General features: G+C 46.2%; 1 protein-coding gene across 1 annotated transcript; it reads left to right on the top strand.

Annotated features, from left to right (window-relative positions):
• The first annotated feature begins 7,563 nt into the window (after nt 1–7,563).
• On the top strand, nt 7,564–14,577 carry ASIC3 (acid sensing ion channel subunit 3). Its single transcript, XM_044678962.1, has 11 exons — nt 7,564–8,109; nt 10,065–10,215; nt 11,134–11,261; nt 11,572–11,773; nt 11,931–11,987; nt 12,204–12,354; nt 13,024–13,115; nt 13,299–13,378; nt 13,502–13,570; nt 14,229–14,287; nt 14,499–14,577. The coding sequence occupies exons 1-11, from the start codon at nt 7,564–7,566 to the stop codon at nt 14,575–14,577; spliced, it is 1,614 nt and encodes a 537-aa protein (XP_044534897.1).

Below are 14,577 nucleotides of genomic sequence, written 5' to 3'. Positions count from 1 at the left end.
GCTGTTAGAACCAGTATAATTTTTCTTCCTTAAAACCATTCCCACCTCTCATATTCATTCACCCTTTAACAGTCCAGACTCCGAAAGCTTGTGCCCTTTTTTATTGACCAATGTCACCTGCAGCTACTCTCAGCCCCCAGACATCCTAAAAGTCTGCTTGGGGATCCCTTCACCCTCTTCACTCCAGCTTTATATTGTCTCCCCTCCCACAAGGGTCTCGTTCATCGGCAATTATTGAATACTTATTTAATATCAGAAGCTGTGCTGATAACTCTAGACCTTACAAAAGAATGAGAGAATGCCTATTGCTACTGTCAAGGGACTTATTTTGAGAAGAAAGAACAACTAAGTGCAAGCCTATGCATGATCAGTCTTGAATGGGGGCCATAGGAGTTCAGAAGAGGAAGAAAGGATGTCTCAGGCCTGGAGTGCTCCAGGAAGTACAAATGGAGAAAATGGAATGTTTAATCCAGTGGAATGCAGATAAAGAGGTTTAGGGGGATTGTGTGGAAGCATTAGGAACACGGAGATCAGTCCAGCCAGAAGAGTTTATATATGGGAGTAGTAGGAATTAAAGTTTGAGTGATAGTCTGTTCCCAATCCCACACACATCTATGATTCCCACATCCAATCCATGTTTATTGGGTTACTCCAGAGACCAACAAACATCATCTCATCTGAAATCTCCCCTTAGCATCCAGGTGCCCTTTACTGATCATTGAGCATTGAAACACATGGAAGAATTGGCCAGTCCCCAAGCAATACTGTCTCCTTCCAAGTAGGGAGATGATGTAATTATGGCTATTATCTGGGTGTGGGTGAGCAAGGTTAAAAACCAATAACCCTTTTCTTCCTTACCCATCTATAAAGATTGGGCTGATTTGCTACTGACAACTTGGCCTTAGTGACTAAGCCATTTAGACCTTTGTGCCCTAAGAGCTGGCCAATCTGCTAGGCTTTTGTAATGAGTTTTCAATTGTGTCACATGATTCTGTACTCTTGTTCAGTAAATTCTTAGAGCTATCTGGCTCGGTGGATTGAGAGTTGGGCCTGGAAGTCCTGGCTTCAAAACTGACTTCAGACACTTCCTAGCTATGTGATCCTGGGCAAGTTATTTAACCCCAGTTGCCTAGCCTTTACCTCTCTTCTGTTTTGGAATCAATATTTGATATTGCTTCTAAGAAGCTAAGAGTTTAAAATAAATATATGTGCATGTATACATGTATTTCATAGACATGTTTTACATCACTTGCAATTTTTTTAATAAGAGGAAAGATAATCAGGAAAGCTAATCAATACATTAGTTATAGAGCCTCTTAAATGAACTTCATGATTGCTCAAATGAGTTCATTGTTAAGTATTTGCATTTTCCAAAGCACATGATACCAAGCTGCATGCACAACTCGTAGAACTGGTTCGTGAAGACCTCCCTCCCTCAGACCACCTAGACGATAGAGCTGGGTCTAGAAGTGAGCAGGAACAGAGTAAACTGGGCTGTCCTAGGGAAGTCGTGGAGTGCTTTTAATGACCTCAAGACTCTTCTTGAAACAAAGGGCCCATTTAAAAATACTCTTTGTAGGCTACAACACCTTACCCGCCCCAGACTAAATGAGAGAAGCGGTGTACAGATGTTACCAGAAAGGCAAACAACCTCCGTGCCCTACTGGCTAGCTCCATCGGGAGAACAAGAAGAAAATATTTAGCACATTGAATGGACCCTCAGCCCATGACAGATGGAAGTAATGGCAGGTTACCATCTACATCACTAGAAGTAATACCTGCCAAAGGCCCATCGAGCATCCTACCTAGGCTGGGGCATCTCTGAGAAATCTGGCCTGAGTCATTAAATCACTCAGATTCAGTGACCGTTATACTAGCTATCCTGCGGATGGGATGGGGGGACAAAATAAGGTGACAAAAGAGGAAGGGCTGCAAGAGACATTACAAAGGGGTAATGTATAAGACACCCGCAAATTAAAGGGTGACCATAATTAGTGCTTCCTTTACCCAGTCAGAAACCATTTTGGTCCCAAAGCTGCCCTGATTCCAGCAGTCTCAACAGCCTTAATCATTTGGATCGTTGTCTTCTCACTGATGCTCAGGGTTCCACACTACATGAGCAGCAGAATCCAGAGATATCTTTGGACTGGGCTACCACAAGATTTTTTGACTTTTCTTTTTGAAACCAAAGTGTGTCCCCAGATATCTTAGACTTCCTGTAGTCTTAATGGTACGTGAGACATTACGCAGTGTAGGAAAGCACTAGATTAGGAATCCAGAAACCCTTCTTCAAGCTGCAGATCTGCCCGAGTGGCATTGTGATGGGGCAACAGTAACTGATATTTGTATAACACTTTAAACACTGCAAAGCATTTATCTGAAATAAGCAACTGAGTTTCAGAGCAGTTAGATATATTTGTCTGGGATTACCCAGCTGGTGTCTCCACATCCAGCACAATACCCCCGTTTACCTCTTGGCAAGTCACTTCCTCTAAATGTTAGTTTTCTCATCTATAAAAGGGAGAGATTGGGCCAGAAGGTCCCCTTCTAGTTCATAGAATCTAGAAATCTGTGAAACCTATTCAGCAAACTAGCCCGAGTTGTTTTCTTATCTCCTTTGTTTTTGAGTCTCTTCCTCCCCCTTTGAGTCTCCTCCCTTATCGCCCTCCTAGCTCCAAAAATGCAGCTGTCAGCAATCGGCAGCTCCTAGATTACCAGCTCCAGCAATGAGGTTTCAATCTATGAGCTATGAGCTGGATGTTTCCCAGCAGTCCATAAGTGTATTCTGACACTGGCTTGCTTCTTGGACTCTTGTTGCATCCTCCAGTATGGATAATAGATTTAATTAGGTTGGACTTGTTCCAAAGTCCTGCTTCCTACTCCATTTCATCAGTGAAATCAATATGAACCAATGGATAAAGCTACCTTGACCCTGCCACTAATTTGCTTTTGGCAAATCACTGAGCCTCTCTAAGCCTTGTTTTTCCTGTCTGTTAAATGGGGTTAGCAATCCTCTTCCTCACAGAATTGTTATGAAAATCAAACGACAAGCCTTTATTAAACCCCCTTTGTAGTACTGGTACTACAAGAGCAAAAATGAAACAATCCCCTAACAAATGTGAAAGTTCCTTAGAGAAAATCTTGCACAAGAAATAGAGACAGTTAGTGGTTGCATTGGTGGGTTTGAAAATTACTGTGAATTGGCTTTGATTTCTCAGGCTACCAAGCTCACGTGGGTAGATTCAAGACTTGCTATTTGTAAGAAAAAGCATTCTAAAGATGCAAAGAAAATATATCAGCCCCTTCCCCATAAGAGAACCTGCCTCTGTTCCAGTAGGCCCTACCCCTTTCTGTCTCTAAGACTTGTCTCCAAAATCCATATCTCATGCAGCCAAAGCAGTTCTGAGGGGGAAATTTATATCACTGACTGCATATATTAACAAATTAGGGAGGGCAGAGATTAATGAATTGGGCATACAAATTAGAAAACTAGAAAATGAACAAAATCTGTATCTCATTCTTGGTAGGGCCTGCCACACTTGGAGGATCAGGAGTGTGTGTTTGTGTGTGTGTGTGTGTGTGTGTTTGTGTGTGTGTGTGTTGCTAGTGGAGGTGAATGGGAGGGCTGTCAACCAGAGAAGGTTATTTTGGAGAAATGGGACTTTTGTATCGAGTCGGAAAGATTGGGAAATTTCAGCGGTCTGGTGAGAGGAGAATTTTTTTTTATGTTCAGTAATGCATTTTTTCCTCACAAACAATTTTTGGCAATCATTTTCTAATATTTTGAGTTCCATGTTTTAACCCTCCCTGCCTCCTCCCCCCTCCCTGAGATGATAAGCAATTTGCTGTTGATTATACATGTACTATCATACAAAATTCATATAAATTAGCATATAAAATATAATACAAAGAATATTTTCAAAGAACATGAATCATGTAACCATGGGAAAATATTCTAAATTTAAAATTTTTTTTAAAAAGACAGAAGGTAAGGGTTTAAAATAAATAAAAGGGAAAAAATAATATTTTCATATTCAGCATTTTAGGGAAGAAGACTTTTTTTAAACCATGAAGAAAATAAAGTGAACATTGTTCTGCTTCAAACTGTATATAGACTCTATCAGTTATTTGGATGGAAGTGGATAGCTTTTTTCATCATAAGACCTTTGGGATTGTCTTGGATCATTATATTGCTGAAAATAGCTAAATCCTTCATAATTGTTCATACATTATTATTGTTGATATGTATAATATTCTTCTGGTTCTACTCACTTCACTTTGCATCAGTTCATGTAAGTCTTCCCAGATTTTTCTGAAATCCTCCTGCTTATCATTTCATATAGCACAATAGTATTCCATTACAATCATTTACACAATTTACTCAGTCATTCCCTAACTGATGGGCATCCCCTCCATTTCTAGTTCCATGCCACCATAAAAAAGAGCTGCTATAAATATTTCTGTACAAATAGGTACTTTCCCCCTTTTCTTTCTTTAAATCTCTATGGGATACAGATGTAGGATTATTGGGCCAAGTGGCATACAGAGTTTTCTAGTCTTTGGGGCACATTTATTGCTGTCCTGAATGGTTGGATTAATTCACAACTCCACTAACAGTGCATTAGTATCCCAATTTTCCCACATCTCCAGATGGAGGACTAATTAATAGGCTGGTCTATTCTCAAGAAACTCTGACTCTGAGGAACTAAATGACTTGCCCAAGGTGAACCAGCTAAGGTGTCAGAAATGGGATTTCAATCCAGACCTTTCTAATTCCAAATCGAGCATTCTCCAACTATACCACTAGATAGAGATCCCTTTTTTTCCAGTGCTTTTCCCTCTCCTCAGCATGTGATATGTTTTCAGAATATGTCCCAGACTCCTTCTTAGAAAGTCTCATCTCTTCAAGCCTCCAGACCTGCAGCTTTCCCTCACCATCCCTCCCATCCCCACCTAGCTTCATCCACTGGTTTATCCCAGTCCTTACAATCTAGGTCTGATCTGGAGAGACAGCCCAGAAAGAGATTCAGGAAAATGTAGGATAGCAGTACCACTCAGACCACCTGCCCTGCTTCTAGCCTGACCCCTGCAGCCATCCCTTGTCCAGGGGATCAGTCCTGGGGGAGATGGCACCTGGCATCCACTGCTTTGCAGATGCTACAGTCCTTGCCTCCTCAGCAGTCACAGCTACTGAGACCCAGAAAGGCCTCACCACCAAAATCCTTGGCACTCTTAAATGGCTCGATATCAGAGGCGGATATGGTTTTATCAATGGAAATCACACTAAAGAAGATGAATGCTTTGCTGAAGCACCCTAAGGACCACAAGGCCTTTCCATCAGACCTGCAGCTGAATGAAACCTCCTATGTGTATTGTTTTTCCCTTTTGGAATATGAGCACTTTATAAGCTTCTTATTTTCCTATGTGCATCACCAGGGTTTAGCACAGTATTGTGCACATACCGAGTGCTCAAATGTGTTTTTTTTTTATTCATTCACTCACTCACTCATTCATTCATTCATTTTTGAGAGCCCCACTACCCAAGTACCCAGAGCAGTCCTTGTATTCTTCCCAACTTTGTCAGAGGCCTCAGTAGAGGATTATAGAATCATAGATTTTACAGCTGAAAGGGAATTCCAACCTCATTTTTTTTTTAACTCTTACCTTCTGTCTTTGTATCGATTCTAAGACAGAAGGGCAACAAAGGCTAGGCAACTGAGGTTAAGTGATTTGATCAGGATCACATGAACAGGAAATATCTGAGGCCAAATTTGATCCCAGGTCCTCCAAACTCCAACCTCATTTTAAAGATAAGGAAACAGAGGCAAGGGAGATTAAATGATTTGCCCACATAAGGTCACATAGCTAGGAAATAGTTGAGGCAGAATCTGAATCCAGATTTTTCTGACTCTAAGTCCTACATTGTCTCTCATAATAGGTTACCTTTAAATCAAAGGATGTAAAGCTAGAAGGATCCTTCTAAGGAAGAACCTAATCTATGGATTAGAGCTCATCATCCACCTCAGAAATCAAAGCAACAAGAAGAGAAATTACATGGCCAAGGTCACCTAGGTAGATGGTGGCAGATAGGTTATCTGGCAGGTCTCAAAATAAGTCATTAGGGAAGGTGAATTCATACTAGCTAGTTTGTGATCACCAAGACTGGTGCTGAGCCCAGTGCACCCCAGCTTGTTAAGTTCCTGCCATCATCACGTGCCTCTTTTTCCAAGCCCTCCCCCATTTCCCTTCTTACCCTGCCCTTCAAATTGACCTTGCTCCAGTTGCCCAAATCCCTATCTTTTATCACAGACATCCCATTCTGCTCCGAGTAAAACATCATGTCACTGACAACATATGATCCAGAAAGATGCAAAGACCTCCTCACCCTAACCCAAATCTCTACCACCACCACTATCACCACCTTCCGAAGGGCCTAAAATTCCCACTGTTAATGAGGCATTCTTTGGATGAAAGCATCAGGAGGGTCTCTTGGAAATGTAGGCAACTTCCCTGGGAAGGGTTACCTTTCCTCGTATTTCTATTAATGCCAGGGAGTGTCTCAGGTCAGCTTGCTGTCACCTAGCAGAGGAATATGAGGGGGTGGCAAACAGGTGAATTTAGCTCAAGGATTTGGGGTGAGGAGGCAATGGAGATTAGGCCAAGGAAGTCCTGGACCAGGTGGGCAGTGTTGCTTTTGACCTCTTCCTAAACTGGCCAGTATCTCTCTCTGTTCCTTGGGATAGAAAAAGTGTTTCTGGGATTTGAGGAAAAAAGAACTAGAGAAGGGGTGTGCCGGAGAAGGGAAACTCTTGAGGATTAGGGGACCCTGTGTGGCCCAAAGGTCTCCCCTACATTTTGTGAGTGGCTGAGTACCAGGCAGGAATTGTCCCAGAGGTCCTCACCCGCCTCCTTCCACTTTGGCTTGGAGTTCCCCTCACTCTACCCTCCCTGGCCTCTTGTGGTTTCTTGTTGGCGCCTCTGGTCTCTAACAGTCATCCCTCCTCTTACTTTCCCCCTCCATACCCCACTAATGGCTGTCTGTGGCCCCAGGGACCTTCCCTGCCTTCCCCAAGCTGCCCTTATCTGGGCCTCCCTCAACCCCCCTTGATGGTGAAACCCAATCCTCTGCGGCTAGCACCTCCCAGCCCAGCAGGCCTGCAGAGCAGCCCCAGCCCTCCCACAATCAGCTCCATCCTTACATCAGCATCAGCTTCAGCATCAGACCGGACCCAGCCTCGAGCCACAGTCAGCCAGTAGCCTGATTCCTGGAGCCCCAAGCAGACCCTAGCTGGCCTCCACAGAGCCTCTGGCTCAAACCCCCAGCCTACTTCTCATGGCATCTTGAGCTGATCTCCTTTCCCTCCTTCCCTCCGGACTCCCCTCTCTCTGATATTTTTCTTTCCTGTCGGATTCCCGGCCAGTCTCTCCTCTCCTCCACCTTTTCCTTTCCTGGGCACTCCTCTCTTCCCCAGTCCCTCTCCTCCCTCCTTTTTGCTCCCTGTCCTCCACAACCCCCCTCTCAGAGTTCTCTTCCCCCTTTGGTGCCTGATCCTGGGCCCAACCATGAAGCCCCTCCCAGGCCCACACGAGGAGGACCTAGAGAGAAGGCGACAAGCTTCCGATATCTGTGTGTTTGCCAGCAACTGTACCTTGCATGGGCTGGGCCATGTCTTTGGGCCAGGCGGCCTGACCCTGCGCAGGGGGCTCTGGGCAGGGGCGGTGCTGCTCTCTCTGACAATCTTCCTCTACCAAGTGGCAGACCGGATTCAGTATTATGGACAATTCCAACATGTGACGGTGCTGGATGAACGGGAGAGCACCAACCTTCAATTCCCCGCCGTCACCCTATGCAACCTCAACCCACTTCGACGCTCCCGGATTACACCCAATGACCTGCACTGGGCCGGCCCTGCCCTGCTGGGCCTTGAGCCTAGAGATCATGTTGGCTATCTGAAGGCCTTGGGTCATCCCCCTGCTCCCCCTGGCTTCATGCCCAGTGCTACTTATGACCTGGCTGAACTCTATGACCGGGCTGGCCACACCATTCATGACATGTTGCTGGACTGTAGCTACCGAGGACAGCATTGTGGCCCAGACAACTTCACTATGGTGAGCAGTGACCCTGATTTTCTCTTTGCAGATCCCCTTCTTAGTTCATTCCTGGCCCAGACCCAGTTCAGGCCCCAACCTAGACCAGGGAAACATCTGACACCCACCTGAGACCCTCCGAGCCACCCTGAGGATCCCAGTCCCTGTCTCCCACCTTAACCTCCCATCCCAAATAGCCTCACCCAAGTGGCCCCTTGCCTAGCTCTTGTGGCATCCATATCTGGGCTCTCCAGTAGCCCTACTCAAATCTTAGGGAAGCTCACCTCTACCTGGGGACTTCCTGTTGGAGGGTGGAAGGTAAGAAGTATTGATGGTCTCAAGAGTATTTGCATCATGACATGGTGAGGTCATGAGGAGGATTTGCACCCGATCCGCCCTTCCCAAGGCTGAGGTGTTAGGGAAAAGAAGACAAAGCTTCCCCTGATGGTTTCTCTGATATTCTCTGCCCAACTTGTAGACAGTCACCTCCCCTTCCTTCCCAACTGTAATTGTAGCTCCACCAGACCTCAATCTCCCATAATCACCTATTCTGAAACACACCTTGCCCCAACCCTATCCCTCTCTTCCCACCTTAGTTTACACTCAACTCCCCTGAAAATTGTCCCCAGGGGAGGGCCGGTCCTCCCCCTCCCCAAGGCTCTAAGTGGCACAGCTTCGTTTCATTCTTACTCTATGGGTTAGGCAGTCATTTATATGGTATAATTTGGGAGAACACTAGGAAGATTTCCCTTCTCCCAAATATCTTCTCTATTGCCCTGCACAGTACCTGAAGTAACAGTCAAAATAAATACTCATTATCATAATCTTGGTACTTTTCCTTCTGGTTACACATCCCCTCTTTGGGGGGATGGGGGTGGAGAGTGATCTCTCACTATGCAAACATCCCTGGGAAGGGTCAACTAAAAATAGAAGTTCCAACTATAGAAATAATAATAATAATAATAATTCACATTTATATAACATTTTAAAATTCACACAGAGCTTTCTTCATTAGGACTCTGTAAGAAGGGTACTATCACCATTTTTACAGATAAGGAAACTAAGTCTCAGAGAAGTTACATGGCTTGCCTAAAGTCATAAGTGTATTAAGCGAGCAAATGTCAATGCCTTGCAAGACACCATGCTGGGCTACAGTGCATGAAGCCTCTAATCCTATAAAAAAAAAAAATGAGTGTTTGAGCTGCTCTGTTCCTACCCACCTCTCATGCCCATGTTATAATAGTCTACACAAGCCTGAGAGCACTGGGTCTCTAGGGGTAAGAGAAAGGAAGCATGGAAAAATTGGGGAGTGGGAGGGGGGGAGATCATAGGGTAGGAAATGATCTCCAAAGTCAGACCTGGTTGCTAGAGTTTCTCAGAGATCGGGATCAGAGACTCTAGGCTTGGCACTCTAACCACTGTGCTCCCAAGCTTCTCCCCCTCCCTCCCCCCATATAGGGATCCTAGTGGCTATCAAGCCACTTCTTGCTTGGGCTCACTTGTCTCCTACCTACACATTAATACAAATTCACATTGATAGAGCTCTCTGCTTATAACAACAACAGAGGTGGTGCATGTGCAAGTATTATTTTCTTCATTTTTTAAATGGAAGTCAAATGAGGCTCAGAGTTGTGAACTGTGCTATAAAAATATTGTTTAGGGAGACAAGATTTCTGGTGGACCTAGCCCAGTCTTCTCTGGGATGGGGGATAATGGTGAGCATCTGAAGATCAGATGGCATCTTCTCCATCTATAGCACTAGGAGATTAACATAACTGGGGTATACATTGGAGTTAGAGTGAGTGTGTGTGTGTATGTGTGTGTGTGTGTGTGTGTGTGTGTGTGAGAGAGAGAGAGAGAGAGAGAGAGAGAGAGAGAGATCCAGAACCTGGGCTACCTCTAGGCTTTTCTTGTTCCCCAATATCACTCTGGTCCCTCCCCCATTCTTGCTGTCCTTGTCTTTCCTTTCTCCCCAGGTCTTTACTAGATTGGGTCGGTGTTTCACCTTTAACTCAGGAGCTGATGGAGCTGAGATCCTCACAACTTTTAAAGGAGGTGCTGGCAATGGGCTGGAGATAATGTTGACAGTGCAGCAGGATGAATACCTGCCCCTGTGGAAGGACAGAGGTATGTGGCTCAGAGGCCAAGAGAGAAGGGGGACTGGTATGGAAGCTCTGAGAGAAGACTGGGAGGTTCAGATGGACCTACGGATAGAGGTGGTGGGAGAGAAAAGGGGATGATGCATCAGTAATAAGGGAAAGAAACAACCAGATATGGGAGATGAGGCATAAAAGTATGGGACAAGGCTCAGTAAAGGAGAAGGGAAAAGAATGGATAATAGAGGCCCAAGGATCTGGAAAAATGATAGATGCAAGTGGTCAGGCTTATTCCTATACTGTGAGATTGAAATCAGAGGGCTCAGGCATGCCAACCTCCAAATTTCATCCTTGATGACCCTGTCAAAAAGCAGAATGTTGGCTGATGGGAAGGTGAGTTTATGGGGGAGTAAGAGACTCAATAGAATCTTGGGTTGGAAAAGAAGGGTAGTGTGAGCCTGACCCTGAATGCCAATTCTTATGCCATGTCTTTATAATAGTAATAGGGAAGGGGCATCTAGGTGACTCAGTGGGTTGAGTCAGGCTTAAAGATGGGAGGTTCCAATCTGGTGACCCCAGGCAATTCACTTAACTCCAGTGGCCTAGCCCTTACTGTTTCCTGACTTAGAACCAATTGATTCTAATATGGAAGGCAAGAATTAAAAAAAAAAAAAAAAAAAAAAAAAAAAACAGTGATAGGGACACTTGAAGAGGACAGGACTCCAGCAAAAGTCACTATCTGGTGGGGAGGGGGTTAAGGGATGCATACTAGACCAAGGGGACTAGAGCCAGAGAGAGCTCTTCCTCTCCTCAGATGAGAGTGGCTTAGACTAGAAGTGTCCTTAGGAGGAATCCAAAGGATTACCAATGGTGGTCCATAATGGGGCTAAAGTCTCAGAGGAAAGAGGAGCTTTTACCCCACCACCACCATTTACTCTCCCCACTCCAGATGAAACTCCATATGAAGCAGGGTTTCGAGTGCAGATTCATAGCCAAAATGAGCCACCCACCATTGAACAGCTCGGTTTTGGGGTTGCCCCAGGCTACCAGACCTTTGTGTCCTGCCAAAAGCAGCAAGTATCCTCTTGTACCTCAGTACCCTGCCTCCTCCAAGTCCAAAGCCTTCAGCGCCCAGCACCTTAGACCTACCCCTCCAGATCTCCCAGTTCCCAACTTCTCTGACTCAAAATCTTCCCTATCCCTCTGGACAGACTCTACATGAATTCCTCTTTATTTCTCAGTTCTGTCCCCATCCACATATTCTAGGGATGGCCTAACCATTTCCCTAGGATAGAGGTCATGTTCTCTCTTTCCCAACACACACACACACACACCCCTCTCGTTCCATTTCTTTCCCTGCTCCTCCTTAACTCCTTTTCTGCTCTAGCTGTCTTTCCTACCACAGCCCTGGGGGGACTGTAGCTCTGTGTCTTTGGACCCCGACTTCATCATGGATTCTCCAGATCTTCTAAACCCATCTAATCCCAGCCCCAGCCCTAATTCAGTCTACAGTCTCGCAGGCTGTCACCAGGTCTGTGAGACTAAATACTTGTCTCGGAAGTGTGGCTGCCGCATGATGTACATGCCCGGTAAGAGGTCGTGGCAAGAGTGGGGGGCTCAGAGGACAGTTTTGGGGTTAGGGAGAATCCTTGTGCCCTCATGAAGCAGAGAAAACTGGGAAAAGACTAGAGGGCTCTGAGAAGAGCTGGAATCTGACACAGTCATAACACCTCACTCCCCACACAGGCAGTGCCCCCGTATGCAGCCCCCAACAGTACAAGGACTGTGCCAGACCTGCCCTCGGTAAGGAGCCCCCGACCAACTAGCACGCTGAGAGATGTTGGAGAATTACATGTGCCCAACCCACTTCTCCAAATGGAACCTCCGACCTCTCCCCACCCACCCTGTGACTTCCCTGTCTCCCGGGATCTCCCGCTTCCTTTCGGGTCTCCGCTGAGCCGGGCGACACGCCTCGCCCTGACCCCAGACCCCTGCATTCCTGTGGCCTTCTTCCCTTAGGCAGCATGGTGCGGAAGGACTTGAGCTGCCCCTGCCCCAACGCCTGCGCCAGCACGCGCTACGCAAAGGAGCTCTCCATGGTCCGAATTCCCAGTCGCGCTTCAGCCAGCTACCTGGCCAAGAAATACAACCGCAGCGAGCAGTACATAGCGTGAGTCACTTCCCGCCCCAAAACAAAGACTCGCAGGTGCACTTGGGGACCGCCTCCCTCAAACCACCCCTGCACACTAGGCGGATCTCCCAGCGTTTACACACCAGAAAGAACTCCTACAACACGACCCTCCTCCGCTCCAACACCTCCCACCCCACCGCCTAGGCAAGTAAACATCCCGGAACGGGGCGGGGGGACACAAAATGGAACACATTCAGACACGCGGGGAGACTCTCGCAACACACACCGGAACAGTCTCCGAGAAACTGCTGCCCCGAAAGTTGAGGAATAAGGTGTGGGGAGCGGCGACAGACAACCTAAGGCACACGCACATATTTCCACACACTTGGAGCTACTCCTGCAACACGGGCACACCTGCACACCTGGGGATGAATCTCCCATACACGGGGGTTCATTCCCTGGGTGGGGGAGGGTAGAGACTGACGTGACTACACTTGGTCAACTCTTCCTTCTAGCAGTGGACTCAAAATACACCCACACCCACCCACCCATAACACATACACACACACCCTACACACTTCCTGGGCTAACCTGGTGACTCATTCCTCTCTGGATACTTGGGATTGCATGCAAGGAAGGAGCAGTCCTTGATTTTGACCAAGGACAAAAGGATCTAAGTGTCTCTCAGTTGGTCACTTCTTCCTGCAGGGAAAATGTTCTGGTGCTAGACATCTTCTTCGAGGCCCTTAATTATGAAACCGTGGAACAGCAGAAAGCCTATGAAGTGGCTGATCTTTTGGGTGAGGGATGGGACTTGGGAAGTGGGAACAGAATCTAGACTCCAGACAAATGGTCTTGAAAATGGATAGGATCTGGGGAAAGGGGTGGCCTAAATGAGTCTCATTGGGTCAAGGTGAGGCTAGCACTGGCTGAAAAGCAGAGATGAGGGCAGAATGGCTTTACTGGTGTCTCTTCCCTCCAAGGTGATATCGGAGGCCAAATGGGGCTATTTATTGGTGCCAGTCTGCTGACCATTCTGGAGATCCTGGATTTTCTCTTTGAGGTGGATTGGGAGCCCAATATATGCCTGGGGAGGAACTGGGATGGGTTCTAGGGACCTGACAGAATAATGGGCCGAGGAGTAGATAAGACCAGGATATTCCATGCCATTTCTCTCTTCTCTTAGGTTTTCCAAGACAGGGTTCTTGGCTACTTTCAAAATAGGAGGTCACAGAAGAGGCCCAGGGACAGCCTGGTAATACCACTAATAATAAATTTTCTAGATGTATGAGTTTATAGAATTTTCTCATAATAAATCCATGAGGCAGGGAGTACAAATATTATTGCCCAAACTTTATGAGGAAACTGAAGCTCTTAATTTTCCCATGGTAGAACAGTTAATTAGTATCACAGCCAAGAATTGAAACCAGCCCTTATAGATCCAAGTCTAATGCTCTTTTCACTCATCCTGCTCTGAGTATAAATCAATCTTCATACAAACATGTACACATTTTGTCTTGTTAAGCTGCCCTCTTTCCAGTTTCCTGAATAGAGTTCCTCATCTTTCAAATTCCTCCAGTCAAAAACAGGAGAAAAATTCTTGAGTCATCTGCAAGTCTGAACTTAGGAGAATTGCAGAAAAACAAAGAATTGGACCTTAAGGCTGGCTATTCGGTGACTGACATCAGGCAGGGGCAGTTCTGGGGGTAGGGATCAGAGGTGAAATATAAAATTCTCCAGCCTAGAAACCAAGAACCTGTGCAAGTCTTGTCTCAGGGACTTACTAGCTTTGTGACCTAGGTGGAGACATTTCATTCCTCCAGGGCTGTTTCCTCAATAGTAGAATGAAAAGGGTTTCTTTCCAATATTTGGCTACCATTCCTGTTCATATCTTCCTATATCCCACACAACAGCTCCAACAAGGACTTGACATCCACCGAAGCCCAGGACCCCACCTCACCTCTATCCCCAGGTAATGAGAGATCACCCCATCCCATCCTCCTGACCCCCTGGTCAAGACAAGGGGACTCTGACTGGTGCCTCTCCTTCCATTCCAAGGAAGTATGTGAGCAAGGGGAAGTCAAAGAAGCAAGCCTGAGTTGGGGTGGAGGGGAATGTATGCAAATGTCAAGCTTCATCTGGTCCTAACTGACCCCCAGATGTGTTATCCTACCCCCTCCTAGGCCTCCCACTCCACCTTGTGCTGTCACCAGGACTGTTTCTACTTCACACCGGACCTGCTACCTGGTCACTCGACTCTAG

This window comes from Gracilinanus agilis, chromosome 5 (assembly GCF_016433145.1).
Source record: "Gracilinanus agilis isolate LMUSP501 chromosome 5, AgileGrace, whole genome shotgun sequence".
NCBI classification, from domain to species: domain Eukaryota; kingdom Metazoa; phylum Chordata; class Mammalia; order Didelphimorphia; family Didelphidae; genus Gracilinanus; species Gracilinanus agilis.
This window is presented reverse-complemented; position numbering and strand designations above follow the sequence as displayed.